Source organism: Filicampus tigris, chromosome 13 (genome assembly GCF_054856515.1).
Source record: "Filicampus tigris isolate MCC_2025a chromosome 13, RoL_Ftig_1.0, whole genome shotgun sequence".
Taxonomy (NCBI): Eukaryota; Metazoa; Chordata; class Actinopteri; order Syngnathiformes; family Syngnathidae; genus Filicampus; species Filicampus tigris.
The window spans coordinates 11,343,040-11,361,377 of record NC_141229.1 but is presented as its reverse complement, the minus strand read 5'-3'; the positions used below and the strand labels follow the sequence as shown (position 1 = coordinate 11,361,377).

Sequence of the window (18,338 nt, the reverse complement as noted above, 5' to 3'; positions counted from 1 at the left end):
CTGCTTGTGAAGCTTTGCGCTCGCGCGCTGCACTCGCTCACGTCCTGCGCAAACCCATCCTTGTCCGTCAGACCTAGTCACGCTCCTGGTAACAGCCTCACAGCAATGTCTCAACATTGGCAGACAGTCTACTTTTTGTGCACTGTCATTGTTTCCTTCTGTATGCGTCACACACACTATCATTACCTGGTCTCCGTCCACAGGGGCCCTCAGGTGCAGGCAACCAAAGCCGCTGCTGGCGTGAAAAAATATGACCTCAGCAAGTGGAAGTATGCCGAGCTGCGAGATGTCATCAACACTTCCTGTGGTGAGAAAACCCAGCTCGCTTGTTTGTGTGTGTCATTTGCACTTTTGTGCATTTCTTGCAGTCATTGCTTTAAAGTATCCAAAGCGGTTGCCAAAAAAGCCGAGCCTGCAGCTGTGCGAAGCACGCGGACACATGAGGTCGCGTGCCCATCAAATGAAAAGACGGATCAGTGGGTGCTCCTACAGCTGCTGCTGCTCATTAGGCTGTCTTTTTTTTTTTCTTTAAGTGGCACAGAAAAGAAGTGATCGCCATTATGGAGGATGACGGACCTCTGCCCTTCCAACTTATTCTGAGCCAACTTCTTCTCAGTCAGAAAAAAGATCAGAACATTTTTCAGAAAATGTCTTTATGGCCCACACTGTTAAGTCAAGCAACTCCTATACTTCCTGTGGGATCCCAAGGACATCTGGATAATCTGTGAAAGCCACTTACATAAATCCGTTTTTGAAGGCCAATAAATTATTTCAGCCCAATATTTTCTCATCCAACTCCTCAAGAGTCAATTGCCTCCACGTAGGAGAGTGTCTGTGTTCAACTTAGTTTTGGATTTATCAACCTGTATTTTTAGTACAGGTTTCATCCGAGAATATTCCCGTTAAATGATGATGGCTCATCTTTCTTTAACCATAATGTCAATTTTCATCAAAATCCCCCATTTTTCAGAAATTTAACAAAGAAAATCTAATCTAAAAGGTTCAAGTTTTTCAGAGGTTCATATCCCTGTCCAGTAAAATCAGATGAAGTTATGTTTTTGTTTTGCTGTGTAGTGTACTGGAAAAAAAAGGTACTTGCTTTTCGGTTGCACATGATTTAAGTGTGTTAAACTAACACATATCATTTGTTCAGTGTTGAGGAAAACACGTGAAAATTACATCATCCTACCACATTTTAATCATGTGTAACCAGTGTACATGTTCGAATCAAGTAAATCCAAAGCCAAGGATCTTTTTTTTTTCAGTGTACACGTATCACTTTTATCTTCATCATGTTTCAATGTAATGCCTTTGTAAAAGTAAAGGTATCAGATGTCAACTTGGGTCAAATAAACTTGGACATTTTCCCCTCATGGCATCAGTGACATTCAAAAAGTTACTTTTCATTAGAGGTGGGATTGAATTGATCCATTGAACAACCTTTATGGTACATAATACAGTACTGTGCGAAACTCCATTACCGGTAGATTAGCCGCCCCATTGCATTTGCTGCTTTAGCAATCCTTTAATGACCATGTCGAACTAAAATGTCACTCAATGGACTGCAGACCCGTTAATTGTTAACAAATGTCATGGTTGTGTTCATTTGTCCATCTGTTTGTTGGTTGGCAGGCTCCTTTCTGGTTTATGGAGGATGACTAACTTGATTCTCCAGGGTGAACTGTTCCATTGATACCAAAAAATGAATACTAATAAATACGTACATCCCTGCACCTGCATCATCACAACAACAAAAACTAGAGGTGGCCCAAAAGTTTGCACAGTAAACAATTGGACTCCCAATATCATAACATTAAATCATTGTTGATCACCGTTGTGAGAAAGTATTAGCCTGGTCAGTGGCTCTGCATAGATGAATATCATGAATTATTAATAGCATATAATAAAAAGGAATTTGAGCAAATGGGTTATTTCAGAAGAGTATATGAAACCGGTAGCCGTCGAATTAATCAGTACACCAAGAAATAGTGCTCAGTTTTCAAAACTGATCTATTGTACATATTGTATGTCTGTTTTTTTTGGGACAGACATCGACCTGTTGGCGGCCTGCAGAGAAGAGTTCCACCGGCGCCTCAAGGTCTATCACGCGTGGAAATCCAAGAATAAGAAACGCAATGACGACGGAAGCGATCAGAGGGCTCCGAAATCTGTCACTGACTATGGTTAGTTCAGGAAATATTTCCCTACCTTCCGATGCATTTGCATACCTCATGAGCATGGTTTTGTTTATTTTCTCCACCTCTCACATTCATTGGCAGGGATTAATGACCTGCCTGTAAATAAGATGCCTGTGCTTGGCAAAATTCAATTAGTCGACAAAATACTGCGGCCGGAAAATGCAGCCGCCTCCTATGTGCTGAAAAATATTTATTCTAATGAACAAGTAACTGCCTGTCATGCTTTGTCAGGTTCAGCAGACGCTAATGTGACAGCTCACCGCTTTGCTTTGTAACCCCCCAACCCCCACCAACACACACATTGTACATTGTTTAGATGCATGAAAGCATACTGCTGATCTGCATTTTGGAATTTTACACAACAAAAATGGATTGTTGACGTTAATAAGGAATGGGAGCATGTTTGACCCTTTGATGCTAGTTTGGCCTATAAAAAAACAACACATTTTCTCATATCGAATATTTATATGATGGTTCTCAACTCTCTGAAGACTGTTTTCAGAAGACTTTAGTTTTTGTTATGATTTGTGTAAAACATCATTTGCCATCCGATCTGTGAAGCTGGATCCGGTCAACTTTTAAAGCAAAATATCCCATTGATCTTAATTCTACTTACTTTTTTTTCCCCAGTGTCCAAATTACAACGAGGAACACAATTTTTGTTGAGTTAGGTGTCAGGTTCATCAATTAGAAATTTCAAAATAAGACACCAAAAAGAGAGAGAAGGCGCTCATTTTCTTTGTTACCAGCTTGCAAGGAGAGTGAAGAGAAAACTCAATTTATTGCTGCGCACAGTCCGCGAAGCAATACTTTTCTCTAAGTTCTGCAAAAGCTTCGCTCCCCTTTCTTTTTCTTGAGTTTCAGGGTCCCTGATAGGTTTCCAACATAAGGGTGGGGTTCATGCGAGCCGTTGGAAGCACGTGAACTTGTTTCTCTATGTGTGTGTATTACTGTGTACATGTGTTATCATATCAGCATTTCAGAGGCGTTAATTCAGCTGTTGAGTAATGATATGAAAACGGCAGACGCCCTCTCTTTGCAGCAGAAGCAATTTCTCCATTGCAGGGCAATAACATTTCACACAAATCTATATTTTGCAAACCATTAATAGCATTGCTCTAATCCAAAACTACATTTTACTAAATGACTCAACACTATATAATGCAATCAATCACTCAGGATTATATGTTCATTCACCCTCAGTATGATAGGCAAATGTGTGGCTGCTATTTGGGGATTAACAATAAGCAAATGTGGGATAACTATTTCGTAATTATTCCTTCATTAGGTCTGACAGTTGTTTTTACCTCATTTTTGTGGTGCGAAATCCAAAACTGATCTCAGTTTTTTATCTATCACTATCATCTACTTGAAACATGAAATAAATGTGTATGTGTGTAAATAAATAAGATGTATAAAATGAAATAGAACTTAACAGCCCGTGGTTACAAGGTTAAGAGAAAAGGCAGCACTAATCCTCTTAATTCCTACTATGCTATCTTTCTGTTTGTAGATAACGTACGGACCTACAGGGAGCTGCACTCACCTCTCACCGCACTGTCTGTGGAGAAAAAAAAAATTGACGTGCTAAAAAAAAAAAAAAAACTGACTGCAATTTTCAACATCAATCAGTATGCCACTTTTAGTTTTAAGCAACATAAAAATCTAACTCAACAGATTTCTTTTTCAAAATTGTTCCCCATTGTTACCAAATCATATTTTTTTACAGGTTGCAAGGTAATGTTTTAAATCACATTTTAACATTATTCTTGTCATACAACTATTAGCAGATGATAGCAAGTCTAATATTAATGTGTTGCAAAGGATAAAACACCATTTAAACACTCTTAACTTTGGCCGGTAAATTATGGGAGACGTTTTTCCTTGTGTGTCGAGTTCAGACTGTAATTTTCGACTAAATCGGGCTCTGTGCTCCCTCTACAGCGCAACAGAACCCCGCCCCCACCATGATGGCCCAGCAACAGGAAGTGGCTATGAACCGGCAGCAGCGCTATTTCCGCATCCCTTTCATCCGACCCGCCGACCAGTACAAGGACCCGCAGAATAAGAAGAAGGGCTGGTGGTACGCCCACTTTGATGGGCCGTGGATCGCCCGACAGATGGAGCTGCACCCGGACAAGCGGCCCATTGTGTTGGTAGCAGGTGAGTCAAGAATATACGCAACAAGGATGTAATGAAGAAAGGAAATTGAGCTATTAAAAAGTTTAATGTCAAACAGATGAAAACACATCCAAAAAGATTCCATTCAAACAGACCTGCAACCACAACTGACAACACTTTAGCCAAATATGCATGGCAGGTCATTTCTTTCAACATGTCGCTGTCTTCACGCTTAACTTGCTGAGGCAAGCGCAATTTACTCCATGTGGAATTTTCTCCCGCCTCAGGGAAAGATGATATGGAGATGTGCGAGCTGAGTCTAGAAGAGACCGGTCTGACCAGGAAGAGGGGTGCCGAGATCCTGCCCAGGCAGTTTGAGGAAATCTGGGAGCGCTGCGACGGAATCCATTACCTGAAGAAAGCCATCGAGAACAAGCAGGCGCGGCCCACGTACGCCACCGCCATGCTGCAGAATCTTCTCAAGTGAACTTGTGCAAGGCAACGCATGTCAGAAGACAAGCGGGATGTGATAGATCATGCAATCTTACCAGTCTCCTTTCACGCTGTGTCGTTTGTGTTCACCCCCCTTGAAGAGGCCTTAAAATTGCACCTCACCAAAAAGTCCAACCTGAGACCTTAATGAGCGGTGCATTCATTGTTGTTTTAATCACGTGTAAGCGTCTTATGTTGTTTCTTGAAGCTTAAAACATAATGCTACATTCATCGTTTCATCTCAGTCTTTAATCATTTTGTATTGATGCTCATTTGATATGCAGGAGGACCTTTTGCTTTTCATGTTTGCAGTGTGTTTATGTTTGCTTCTTCAAAACGCTCACACATTATCTTTCATCTTTGTGTTTTGTTTGTATTTGCACTGCAACACTGTAGAGAATAAAATATATTACCTCTATATTCTTCATTGTACGTTTTACTCTTCGTCCTGTACCGCTTGAGCTCATTAAAGTCAAAGTGTGAAGAATCGTGAGTAGTGCAGCAGTTACGCACAAGTAAGTCCTAACTGGACTTGACATCCTAATGGGCATTGCGGCAAACAAGATTAACGTACAGATAATTTTAAACGAAGGCAAATGTGTGGCTGATGTTCATCCGGGGCTCACACGCACACGAGGTGATCAGTGGCGTTAAAGTCAGATTAAAGGGTCACTGCAGGCATTTGTTCTTCAACTTGCACGTTTATTGTGCTTGGACAAGATAAACATGGTTAATTATCTTAGCAAAACGATCATTTGTCACAATTAACAGATTTCCAAATGTGTGTTTTCTGGTTATTTATCAAAGGGGAATTGTTGCCTTCCTGCGGTTATATGAGGGAAGGCATCTGTGATTGAGAAAATAAAATCCTGATAGGAAAAAAAATGTTTTTAATTATGCGTGATGTGTTTGTTTCAGTGGATGACAATTATTTGAGGCATGGTTGTTGTTGACAGATTTTTTTTGTTTTTGTTTTACTGAATAGAAAAAAAAAGTGTAATTCTATGAGTGAGGCATGTACTTGTTTGAGGAGACATGGCCAACAATTATTTGAGGAATGGCATTTGTGAGTGGAAATATTGTTTTTCTTCACGGGGAAAAAGGAAAGCATCTATTTGAAGTGATGATTCGTTTTTTCAGTTGACGTAACACCTTTTGATTAGTTGAAAAGTGTTGGTCAGCACATTTCCTCATTGGAAAAAAGGAGGTTTTATTTCATCTTTGAGGGATATATTTGCTTCAGTTTTTTTATTTTTTATTTGAGGTGAGCATTTATTTGTATGAGACCTGCATCTTTTACTTGCGGCATACTTTAACGCATACGTTTTTTTCCTAGGAAAAAAGGAGGTGTCTCTTTGCAGTGAGCTATTTATTTCAGTCAACGGAAGAACTTGTGCTTATTTGCAGCATGGTCTGCACAAATAGATTTTTAACTGATGGAGGATTAAAAGGATTAATCTAGTTGATGTGAGGTATTTATTAACAACACACCCTGCAAACATACTTGAGGCATGGCGTCTGAGCAAATATTTCCTCTGATCGTAAAAAAGTAGGTGTTTATTTGAAGTGAGGCATTTATTTGATTCAGTGGTCAGCACACCCTGTGATTATTTGAGGAATGTCCTCTTTTTTTTGAATGGGGCTGAAGGAGTCTTTTAATTGAGGTGAGGTGTTTTACTTGATGCAACCATTATTTGAGGCATGGTGCCTGTTAGCAGAAATATTTTTACCTGAAGAACGAAGGCATTTATTAGTTTCAGTGAACAGTATACCCAACAATCTATTATTGCAGATTGGATATATTCAAACCCTTTCAGCTGCCACAAAAAAGAAACAAATACACTTAATGCAAAAACATTTTGTTTATTTTAATAGTAAAATGTGTACCAAAAAACTCATCTTCAAAGATGAATGATCAGACTTAGAGATGGTTTGAAGAACTTAGAGAACACCTAAGCCTTTTTTATTTGCCTTTTATATTTGCCTTTGTTTTTTTTTTTTTAATATATCAACTAATACATTCATTGGCGCATAAAAAGAATGCCTAAAGTGAAATACCACCAAGTGTGTCACTTTGTAAATAATAAATACCTCATTGTGAGGAAAGAACAGCCATACAGGCAATTTTCCTACCTTTCATTATGTGTAATAAATATTCGATTCCACGTGAAAACAGCGTCAAACCGCACGCGCTGGAATATCCATAGCTCTCCGTCTAGCAAGACACATTCATCACTATGAACAATTCATGACCTAACACTCTATGGGGGCTTCGGGGGGGCGTGGCATCAAAGATACAGTTAAGCATAGATCCTTCGCTCGGTTTGTTGCCGTGGCAACTGAGGCCCCGGGACGCCGCCTCGCCATCACACCACGGTGGCCTCACCGCCTTCGCTGTCTGATGTCCAAAGAAGAAAACACGCTCTGTATTCATTTGGCAGTCGCCACGTCTGAGAGTAGGAAAAAGAGATACAATAGATAAAAAGAAGTCCGTACACTTCTTTTGAAATGCCATAATTTCAAAAGTGTTTCCACATTCAATGTAACTGTGCACGATGCACACCCTCTCATTAAGCCCACACAACGTTCTGCTGTTGTTGCGGAATTTCCTGACATTTCCATTTTCAAAAGCCATATGGTCCACAGAGAGATTGAAAGAATCTGAGGGATCTCATTTTTAAAAGGCATCAGTTAGCAGAAAGGTACAAAGGAATATCCAAGGCATGTACTGTGATGTGACTGAGGACTGGACTTCCCCACAAAATTCATCATGGAAGCTGCGATGGAAGCCTACAGCAGCATTTAGGAGCTGCAGAAATTTCTGGCAGGTATTGGCTGTCTCCTACTGACAAGAATATCTTCCATCCGTTATATATCAGAGCTTTTGGGCCATTTTAGTGGCTTTTTGCAACACTCAGAAAACTGCTCAGGGAGGCTGCAAGCAGGTCTAAAGCAACATTAAATGTTTTAGGACCAATGTCTTATGAGCTGATGAAACCAAGCTTGACCTTTTTGGCAACAACAACAACAACAACAATCTCCGGTATTTCCATAAGTCTGGTTGGTGGGGTCGAACAATGAACAAGCCAGGCTAAAATTGCCCAAATCACACATGAAGTCTTGGAGCGTCCCAGTCAAATCCCACACATAAATCTAGTTTGAAAACCTGTAAGGAGATCTGGAGATAATTTGTCATTGTTCTGAGCAGAGCTCTAATGCACAAATGATTTTAGGAAAATCATTGGGAATGATTGGGTTTGTCTCATGCACACATTTTCCTTTGCGTGCGTCACAGCATATTTCATGCAAACGTGATAAAAGATTTACAGTCATACTTGAAGATAAGGTGCATATTTAACCTGAAGGGAGTAAAGCATTTTTTAATCATGAGTCCATCTCATTGCAACTCCGACTCTACTATCCCCGGGTGTCATTTGACAGCGTGTGGTTTTCTCACCTCATTGTGCGGGATGCATTGATGGAAGTCCACCAGCTCCGATACTAACTTTTCGGATCTTGTGGTGTAGAGTTGTCGGGGGATCTGTGAGAAAGACAAGCACACACACGTGCCCACAAAGTGGGCACCCGCTGAGTTTACAACACGCTTCATTAATTTCTCATGCCAGCAGAGGCGCCTGGAGAGCACGTAAGCAGATGGAGAGTAAATAAAAAGTGACGAGAGCTACAGTACAACAAGCATTTTGACCTACAGCTATAACTACACAGCAGATGTCATCTTCGGAGGGTTTTGCACAGCAGATTTGGAAGTTTTGCGACATTGTAGGGAGCCTCATCTGTGTTTTGTGTCCTCAGAGCAGATCCTTTAAACAGTTTAAATACCTGGAAAGTTGGGATTGCTATTCTTGCAAAATACTCTCAGCAGCAGCAAATTTTAACCACGGATGGCTTTATGTGCCCCTAAATGTATTTTTGACGCCCATTTCAAAAGTGTCTTTACTACTTCCTCGCACATCAGGTCTTTAAGAGAGTTTCATTTTTCTGTTTTTAAATTTGACCTATATAGAAGCTTGCGAAATAAGGATTTTACCATGCATTGTAATTTAGTTATGATGTTTCCGAACAAAAATCCAACTGTTGCTGAAACCCTTCATAAATAAATATTACTAAATATTTTGCTATATTACATAGTATATTTCTGGCAGATTTGGCATCAGCGCAAAAAAAAAAAAGGAAAAATCTCAAAACGTTTACTTGAATCGCTGATTTTAAAAATTAAGTAAAAAGTTGTTGGCCAGTGATATTTATGAAAAATATACGTCTACAATGTCATAATGTCAGCGAGTGGTGAATTCTGGGTACATTATTTACTTTGGTCTTTTCTGCAACACCTAATCCACAATAAGATAGTTTGCATACATGACAGAAATCAGTTCTGTGAGTTTAAAAAAAATGAAAACATATTTGAAGGATTGGGGTGTATAACAATTTCCATATTCTTCGCTTCCTTTGGATTTTTGTTGTATTTTGGCAACACATATTCCAATTACATGGACCATTGTCATTGCATGACTTGCGACGAAGCGTCATGAGACCTTAGCATTTGCCTTGTATTTTTTCTCTCACGGTATGTTTCCCAACAGCACAGATGTGCATAATTTATTTACAGTAACCCACACAAACCATTTTTCAGGGCTCCAAACTAACTATTTTACGAGCAACACAATGGCTCCTAACCTGAAATTTGAGGGGTCCAAGTAGAAAATTTAGGGGAAAATTTAGGTAAGTCGACTTGCAAAACACTAATCACTCATTCCTCTTATTTTCACTATAGAATGGATAAATGGGTTGAAATGTGGGGCAGCGGTTTGTTAGCAACAAAATAAGATTCAAAAATATTAACTTTTTTTTTAAAAGTCTGCAAACTTACTAGTTGCACAGTCCAAGCAGATGAAACATGTAATTGCTCAAATTTTAGGAGCAAAATTGCAGATGTGGCAATGTAGTTCGATATAGTTGCTCGGATTCCTGTTCCTGTTGTCATCATACTTTTGTTACTTATGTTCCGTTAGACAAAAATTATTGCCCATTCAAAAAAAAATGCACACCATGAAATGAATGATATTCATGAACATGAATTTTGAAATGTTATCTAGGCTGTCCAATACATTTCACTACAGCACTGCAGCACTGTCACTTACTTAAGAGTATTTTTCCTCTGTACTATGTACAGGCCAAAATGAGTGTTCCTCATACTTTTTATGTAGATGTATGTTGGTGTGTATATACATGTGTATATACACATGTTACTGCGTATATTTACATAGGTTTGATCCTGAATGTTTGCCGTCAATGTTATACATTAATGGCTACATTATGCCGCCGTCCCTGTGTGACCTATATCTTTGCTGCTGTAACAATGAAAATTTCCCCACTGTGGGATCAATAAAGCCATTCTTATCTTATCTTATCTTATCTTATCACTGCTCTGTATTAGACATCAAAAAACAATTAGCGCCTTTTAGTGATTCAAGTTAATGATGAATGCTTTATCTCTGACTTGTGGCTGTCAGAAATGAACCGCTGTTATGCATGACTTGCGGTGAGATGGCCTCCTGCCAAACAGCACGGTAATAAACAACACAGACGTGCATAATTCACCATAACAACTACGCGGCCATTTTCCACAGCGACGAACATCGACTTAATTGCTCAGATTTGTGTCCCTGTTCTCATCATACGTCTGCCACTTGTGTCGAGGTAGAATTTATGTCTCACTGGAAAAAAAAATAGTAGCAAGTCTTGGCTGTTTGAAAGACATGCTAGGGTCTAAAAATGTTTGCAGCAACAGGATCAGAAAATGCAGACGCAAACGAATGAGAGCAAATTTTGCAATTGAATCACCTAAGCTTGTTTTGACAGTTATCCCCTTTTATCGTTCAACATTTGGCTTTTCAGGACTTTCTAAAATGGGCCACTGTCATGCTTTTTCATTACCTGCGAGACATCACAGCGCTTCTCGTGAGAGCTCAGCTGAAAGACAACTGAGCATCAAAGGTTAGCATTGAAGTGATTAACGCCTTTTAGCAATGAGCACGTTTTGCCATTTCATTTGAAATATCGTGACTTTTTTTTCAGACTTTTCCCCAAAAAAGGACCGCTGTCATTTTTCATTGCATTTGTTCTGCGGTGTGAAACGGATTAATTCTATTCCCATTATTTCCTATGGGAAAAACTGTTTCAAAACCCAAACCAATTGGCAGTTAGACATTCTGATGTCAAAGATGACTGAGAGTCTGTTAGAGCAGTGAGTGGGCTACTTGAGCGGTTAGTAGAGTGGTTGTTAGTCCAAGTGCTCGTTTCGCTCAGCACCATGTACCTCAATACTGAGATGTATGTTTTCAACTGAGGCATACACTTCCTGCTCAGACTGTTGAGAGCCAGATGAGGCCGAACTGGAGGGCCACGGCAGTGTGGACACTTGGCTTAAAATGCCATCGTCATTCTCATACACCGGGTTGACCCTCAAAGTATTTTCAAAGCCATAGGGAGCAAGGCTGTGCCTAGTGGGGGGTGGAAAGTCGTTTTTCAAAAGCCTCACATCACAACAATAACGAGAACGCTGAAGCGTTTCCGACTTACACCAAAGTCAGCGCCTTCCTCGTCGTTGTGCACTTCTTGTTAATGAACACCAGAATGCCGATGATGGCGCAAACGAGGCAGAGGCTCCCCACGAGGCAGGTTATAATTAGCGACGGGTCGAGTGGTACCGACACCAGCTCGCTGCAGCGCTCCCCATGGTAGTGCCAATATTTGCCCACAGGGCATCTGGAACATGGAAATTATCTAGGTTAGCTAGAATAGGGCACATATACAACAAACCACTTCCTAAATATTTTGTCATCATTTTAGTGAATATGCCACCCAACAGCCATGCTTTATGGGAAGGAATGTTGGGTTGCCATGTAAGTGAATATACTTCCATATTGTTATGCTTTATGGGAATAACAAATCAAAAGTAGGTTAAAATCTAGAGAATGTGTATATTATATACATGTTTAATTCCAATTTTCTTCAGTCAGTTTACAAAACAACACAAACGGGCATAATTCCTTATGGATTATTTATACTTTTACAGAATCAGAAACAGATTAACAGAGCGGCTCAGAATCTTGTTTCTGTTTCTGTCGTGGCGCAGTCACTTGTCGCTAGGCAGAGAAGTGTTCAAACATGCTCTTTGAGTGGCAAACGTAATGGCTGACGATGTTGCGCAGGAACAGGAACAGAGAGTCCGCGGGAACTGAAAGTCAGGAAGACGCCCTATGGAAATTGATTTTTCAACTCACTCAGTCATCTGTAATGTACTGTATAAAATATATATTGGGAGAAAATATGAAGCAGCCTGTGCTGAATGTGACAGTGGCACTGAGTGCCGCCTCCTCCTCGATTAGTGTGTTTTACCCATTAATGAGTTTCAGAAATTAACAAAACAATTATTGGTTTGTGTTTTCTTTGGGTTTTTGTAACACTTACATAGAAGTGTAGTATTGTATTAATCACAAAGACAGCCTTTTACCATCTGAAAAAACATACCCAGATTGAAGGATTACATGCTCCAAGCAGACCAGGAGAAGCTTATACTTTTATCTCGAGAAGACTTGATTATTGTAATGGTCTTACTGGACTCCCTCAAAAGAGCATCAAATAGCTGCAGCTCATTCAAAACGCTGCAGCTCATGTTCTGACCAGAACATAGATCAGAACATATTACTCCAGTCCTAAAGACTTTACAATGGCTCCCAGTCAGCTTTAGAATAGATTTGAAAATGATTCTATTAGTCGTTAAATCACTGAATGGTGTGTGGGTCCTGAATACTTTTTTTTAAATTCCGCCTATGATTAAGGTCTTTTAGACGAGAACATTTTTATAATACATTTTTCCAAAATCATGTTTTTGCGCTGTATGTTCTTTTGGTAATTTTGGCAGTAAATGTTGCCTTTAAATCAGGGCCGGAGCCATGGGTGGGCCTGGGTGGGCACAGGCCCACCCAGATTGACAGACTGCCCACCCAGTAGGATTCATGAAAAAAAAAAAAATCTTTTAAATTAATTATTAAAGTAAATTATTATTGAATTATTTTTAATTAGTGTTTCGTTGTGTTTTTTATTTTATTGAATATTAAAAATGTCATAATTGTGGTTGTCTAAGGGATTTCCGAACTTCATATTATTCAGTTTGTCGTTTTATTTGAATATGCGATGTGTCGGGTCAGGAGGATTGTGCTCAGTGAGAGAAATGTTCAGGCCCACCCTGATTTTTCCAGGCCCACCCATTAGCCACGTTCTGGCTCTGCCCCTGCTTTAAATGTTGTTTTGTTATGTGAAGCACATTGAGTTACCATATGTATGAAATGCGCTATTTCGAGTAGCAGTCAAAAGTTTTGAAACACCCTCTCATTCTGTGTTGTTCATTATTTAAAAAAAAAAATCTGCAACGTAGATTAATAATTTAAGTCATCGACTCTTTGAAGAAATTTTGATGGAATTATTTAAACAATTTTAATTAAAACAATATGTTTTCAAATTTACATTCTTACGCACCTTTTGCCCAGATAACAGCTTTACATATCTTGGTATTTTCTCAGTCAACTTTATGATGCGGATGATGCTTTATGACCTGGAACGACTTTCAGTTCACAGCTGTGCATTATCAAGAGTTAATAACTCGAATTTCTAGACCTCATGTCATCAATCTTTAATAAGGCTCACTCCTGTTTATTTTTCTTCGCAGTTCCACAAACCGGAAGAGGATAAACCTCTGGAATGGATATGGCATCACTGCACTGTGTGGGCCCATTGTCCTGAGGTGTGAATGTGAATGTAATTGGTTGTCTATATTTTTTTGTGTATATGTGCCCTGCCATTGGTTGGCGACTAGACCGCAGTGTACTTTGCCTCTCGCCTGAAGTCAGCTGGGATTTGCTCCAGCATACCCGCGACCTGAATGAGGATAAGCGGTTCAGAAAATTGGTGGATGGATGGATTTTTATGGATTATTTTTCTGTCTGGCAACATTATACAATATGTTCATCGAGATGACAATCCTTGACTCTAAGATATCCTTCAATACTTCTCTGGAAAGAGGTTTCTGCGTGCATTTGCGTTTATTGTCAAACAAGAAATACATTAGCTGCAATAGCTAAGTGCTTTTTTCCAAGTACTGTACCTGCATGTTGCTCCATGGCCAGGAATGATTTCACACAGGCCTCCATTGAGGCAGTAGTCTGGCTGCAGGTCGCATGCACTCTGACAAGGAAGGCCATCCACTGCTCTGTAGCCCGGCTCGCACAGACACTCGGCCTCGTTGTTCCAACTGTTCTCCACACAGTGTGAAAACTCATTACAGGCCAGGAACTTGCATGGGTCCGCTTCGTCAGCTGCGGGAAAAAGCAGGAGAGCGACATTAGCATGAGAGCGGCGTGCACAGTCAGCCAGCCAGCCAACTGCCATCTCCAGGTTCAGAGGAGAAATGAAAGGGCGCTTTGATCGATGAGCGGCGAAGCGGCGACTTTTAATAAGATATACAGTCGGGAGCTCGTGCGTGCAAACAAGATGCATCACGTTTATGCTGCAGTGCGAGTACGAGGGACGACTGGGGACTTTGACCTTGTGGCATGAATAAGCATACGACTTGAGCCCAGAACTCACTGAACTTCATTAGAGAAGAACGAGTCAAGCTCCATAAATTTTGTATTACTATTCATGACCGCGCTATCGGATGTGAAGTCAATACAAGAATGTAAAGAGCTCCAACTTTTCTCAATCAAAACACCAAATGCCATTTTGTTTGCATATCTGACTCTCAATTGTGAGTTTGAGGATTCTAATCCCTCAGGCCTTCATGTGTGGAGTGTGCATTGTCACCCCTGTGCTTGTGTGGGCTTTCTCCGGGTAATCTGACTTCCTCTCATATTCCAAACCATGGTTACCGGTAATCAAGACTAAATTGCCTGCTGACCTGCAATTTAGTTTTGACCAACCCAGGGTGTATCCCACCTATTGACTTAGTCGGCTGGGATGAGCTCCAGCTCACCTGCGACCCTAATGAGGACAAGCACTAGAGAAAAAAGATGAATGGAGAGCATGTGGAAATGGCCGGCACCATACAGTATTTGCATGCTAAGCTGTGAGCTATAACAACTGTAAAACCTCATCTTTTTTTTCTTGCTTCAACACAGTTTCCATGATAGATATTGACAATTTCAATCAAGCATGGTATACCGTCGTTGAGATCATGGGCAAGATAATTGCTCAAAAGATGTAGCAGCATTGCCATAATGTGTCTGCTAAGCGCCCAATCGTGCATTATATGCGCTGATTCATTTATTCCTTTGGCATATCAATTTGATGACAGCATCTCTCAGCATTCATATGCAAAATTGGACATTTTTTTGCAAGAAGATCACAGACAAGAACAAGATCATAGATAAACAAGGATGTGACAACGCAGCCCTGGTATTGCCGTTCAGAAAGTGTCCCAAGCACCAGCCAGTGGCCATATTTCGTCAGACTAATGAATTGCCTTTTTAGGAGGCTCAGCTTTGTGTAGCCTGGTAAAATATATGCAATTTAAGGGACCCAAACATAACCTGCCACACTCACTCAGTAGGGGTCCAAGGAAAGTTACAATTAGCCTCAGACGCCAGTCGTACAGGTCGACACAAAATTGGGCGGACATGTCCATGATGCAACTGAATTCGCATAGCAGATCATAGACAGAAAAATGTACGTGGAAGGACCTTGATGCATCCAAACGACTAATTTCTCACAACATTTCAGCATTGAGATGCAACAGAGGTTTGAGGCTTTTTTCCATTTTCTGAGAGTTGCACTAGTTTTTTCTGGTTGTACGAGTAAAAGGACAGAGAAAGCAATAAAAACTTATTTTCAGGGAGCGAAGCAGAGATTCTATCAGCAAGGACACCTCACCTTGTTCTATCTCCAGGGAGCGGCTATCAATCTCAATGTCGAGCCGCTTGGACGCGGCACTACAGAAGTCTTCAAGCACGCAGTGCACCGCCTCGGTCACGTTGTACGGCACCTCCTTGTCCATCTTAAGCCTGCTGTTCACCACCACGCTGCCGTTGCGAAAGTTGAGGATTTCCAGTTGCTTGAATCCAGTCAGATTGGACTCGAGGTAGGGTAAAAGCTGCAGGGAGGCAAATTCATTTTTGATGAGTTTGTCCTGACAAAAAGTTGAAGCATGATTTGATTTTCTTGGATTTCTATGTGGTTACAAGCTCGGTTAGTACGTGAGAAAAACTGAAAAAGGGGCTGTGAAATAAGTATTTGAAGGTAAGATCAGAGCAAGTAGGAATAGTGTCCTGATCCTGGGAAGACAAGACGCATTCAACATCTACGTTCGCCCTCAGAAGTAGCGCACAGCAACAGGATCTACTTTGAATCGTCTTGCTGTTGAGGTTGACACCGCATGGTCCGATCCAGAAGCTAATCAGGTCACATTACACAGTGCGATAGCTATGAATAGTTTGTGGTTTAATTTTTAATGCGAGCATGAAATCCCGCCATGACGGCATTCTGCATAATAATATCGAGAGGCAAAATTAGGGATTGCATATCGCGTATCGCGGCACAGAATGTGCTAATTGTAGTCACGCAATATAGAGATGGAGAGGGATCAACCGCTTAGCAAAAGGCAAGTGTAACAATCAAGGCCTCGCATGCAAAGGCAACCAAAAGCTAACACACATACACAGCAGACCACAAATGCCGCTTTTATATAAAGCAGCCTGCAGCTGCAATACAACCAAGGGTGGGGGGGGGGGGCAGGGGGGGTTGAGGCTGGGGGGAAACCTCGTAAGACTATAGAAACTGATGGTTCTGGCGATATTTAGCGGCGAAGGATTTCAACCGATTCAAGTAATGGCCCCGCATCAATGGGCATCGATCGCACTCCCACCCCCCAGCCGCTTCATGTCGTGCTGCAGACGAAGGCAAACACCAAGCGGAGGAGATTAGGCCTTAGCTGGATGGGCTGCGGAGCGGGAGATAAGGAGGACTTAAGGAGCTCGCCTCTGATGGGGTTACCTCGCATCTCGCCGGCCGACACGTTAGTGACAGCCACTTCCCTTTGGCTAACGGTCTACGGCAGGAGTGGCAAGGTTGTTATCCCCAATTCCCAACCGTTCGTTTCCGAGCCCGAGCGTCGATGTCAAATTAACTGTGAACAATGGATTAGAGACCAATCAGTGCCTTGGCGGTCTCGCACGCAGAAGGTCGAAGTGGTGGTTTTATCGCAAAACCTCACAACAGTCCCATCTAGGCAGGAGAAACTACTACTATTTGTATCTACTGGTTCCCAGTGAAACATCCCTTGTCTGGTGTCACAAGGCCAAACGTCACAACGAATAGGAACCTGCTATTCAAAAATTGCATCATTGTCCATCAGTTATTCCAACCTCCATGTCCAGTTTTTAGTGGTTGCTTCACAAACCAGTAGGTACAGGAGTACAGTAATGGAGGAAGTCCAACAACCACAACAGCAACAAAAGGAGATTTTCATGTATACAAACTTATACATGTCAAACATTGGGTGTGCAGCATCACTAATGGGGGTCTGGCAAAGCATTTAAATGGGCTGTTTTATGTCAAATGTTCCCTTCTTTTTTCCAAATAGCCCATTTAAAGGACTATTCTAATGGACTATTATTGATTAAAGGCAGTAAATACTTACCATCTCAAACGTCTGACCACATTATTGTTTGTGCTTCCAGGAAGTTAAACACAAGGAATGATGAGGATAAACTGCACAAACCTTTGTTTGGGCAACCATTAAAGAATGGAGATGGAGAGGATTTTTATTTTTTCTGTCCATGTTTGTGAATGAATACTTATCATTTTCCTTTGAAAATTTGATAATGTGTTTTCAGACAGACGGGAGAGGGTTTGCTTCTCTGTGGGAAAATAAATTGACATCATCAACAGGATAAGTTCATTTCAGCAAGAAGCTCAAAGTAAACCAACAGAATAGTGAGAAGTAATAAGCTCTGTGGCCTGCAGGCTCGCCTCAGGCTAAAAAACCGGTGGACATACGATTTGAGAATTTTTGGGGGAGAATGAAACGCCTCAAATCTCATGAGATTTCACTATCGATTGAATGTAAGTTTTTCAAGGTAAACTTTTTTTTATGCTTGTATGACAAGTAAGAATATAAAGAAGTGAAATGAAGTGATACGTCTCCCTTAACGTCATACATTAATAATAAGAGTTTCATTGGGTTTATATTTTGCTATTGTAGTGGATGAAAGATGTGTACTAATTCGATATATTAGCTATTTTTATTGAAAGGGGAAGTCACCACGAACATATTTTTTTTAAATTGCATTTGTGGAATAAGAGTTAATCCACCCGTTTGTGACAAAATGGCTGGCTTTTGTTTTTTTGCTTTACATTTCGCCATGGTTAGCTTCCTTTTACACATGTAAAGATGATAAAAGGTAATACGGATGAGGCAACAACTCAATAAGATGAATCCTCCTTCATTATACT

General features: G+C 40.7%; 2 protein-coding genes across 8 annotated transcripts in view; one reads left to right on the top strand and one right to left on the bottom strand.

The window, feature by feature from the left end:
• The window catches only part of LOC147137596 (unconventional myosin-VI-like), a 45,984-nt gene extending 40,755 nt beyond the window's left edge, over nucleotides 1-5,229 (top strand). For both annotated transcript variants that reach the window (XM_086049119.1, XM_086049118.1), the window contains 4 exons: nucleotides 204-307; nucleotides 2,049-2,183; nucleotides 4,143-4,361; nucleotides 4,607-5,229. In XM_086049119.1, coding sequence (XP_085905245.1) covers nucleotides 204-307; nucleotides 2,049-2,183; nucleotides 4,143-4,361; nucleotides 4,607-4,806 — 658 coding nt within the window. In that variant the 3' untranslated portion in view covers nucleotides 4,807-5,229. The remainder of the gene's footprint in view (nucleotides 1-203; nucleotides 308-2,048; nucleotides 2,184-4,142; nucleotides 4,362-4,606) is intronic.
• A 1,425-nt stretch (nucleotides 5,230-6,654) lies between these two features.
• The window catches only part of LOC147137595 (interphotoreceptor matrix proteoglycan 1-like), a 32,244-nt gene continuing 20,560 nt past the window's right edge, over nucleotides 6,655-18,338 (bottom strand). For 4 of the 6 annotated variants that reach the window (XM_086049111.1, XM_086049114.1, XM_086049113.1 and 1 more), the window contains 6 exons: nucleotides 15,759-15,978; nucleotides 13,996-14,206; nucleotides 11,412-11,597; nucleotides 11,149-11,332; nucleotides 8,269-8,352; nucleotides 6,655-7,261 (listed from right to left, as the gene is read on the bottom strand). In XM_086049111.1, coding sequence (XP_085905237.1) covers nucleotides 7,178-7,261; nucleotides 8,269-8,352; nucleotides 11,149-11,332; nucleotides 11,412-11,597; nucleotides 13,996-14,206; nucleotides 15,759-15,978 — 969 coding nt within the window. In that variant the 3' untranslated portion in view covers nucleotides 6,655-7,177. The remainder of the gene's footprint in view (nucleotides 7,262-8,268; nucleotides 8,353-11,148; nucleotides 11,333-11,411; nucleotides 11,598-13,995; nucleotides 14,207-15,758; nucleotides 15,979-18,338) is intronic. The other 2 variants (XM_086049115.1, XM_086049117.1) reach the window with 2 other exon arrangements.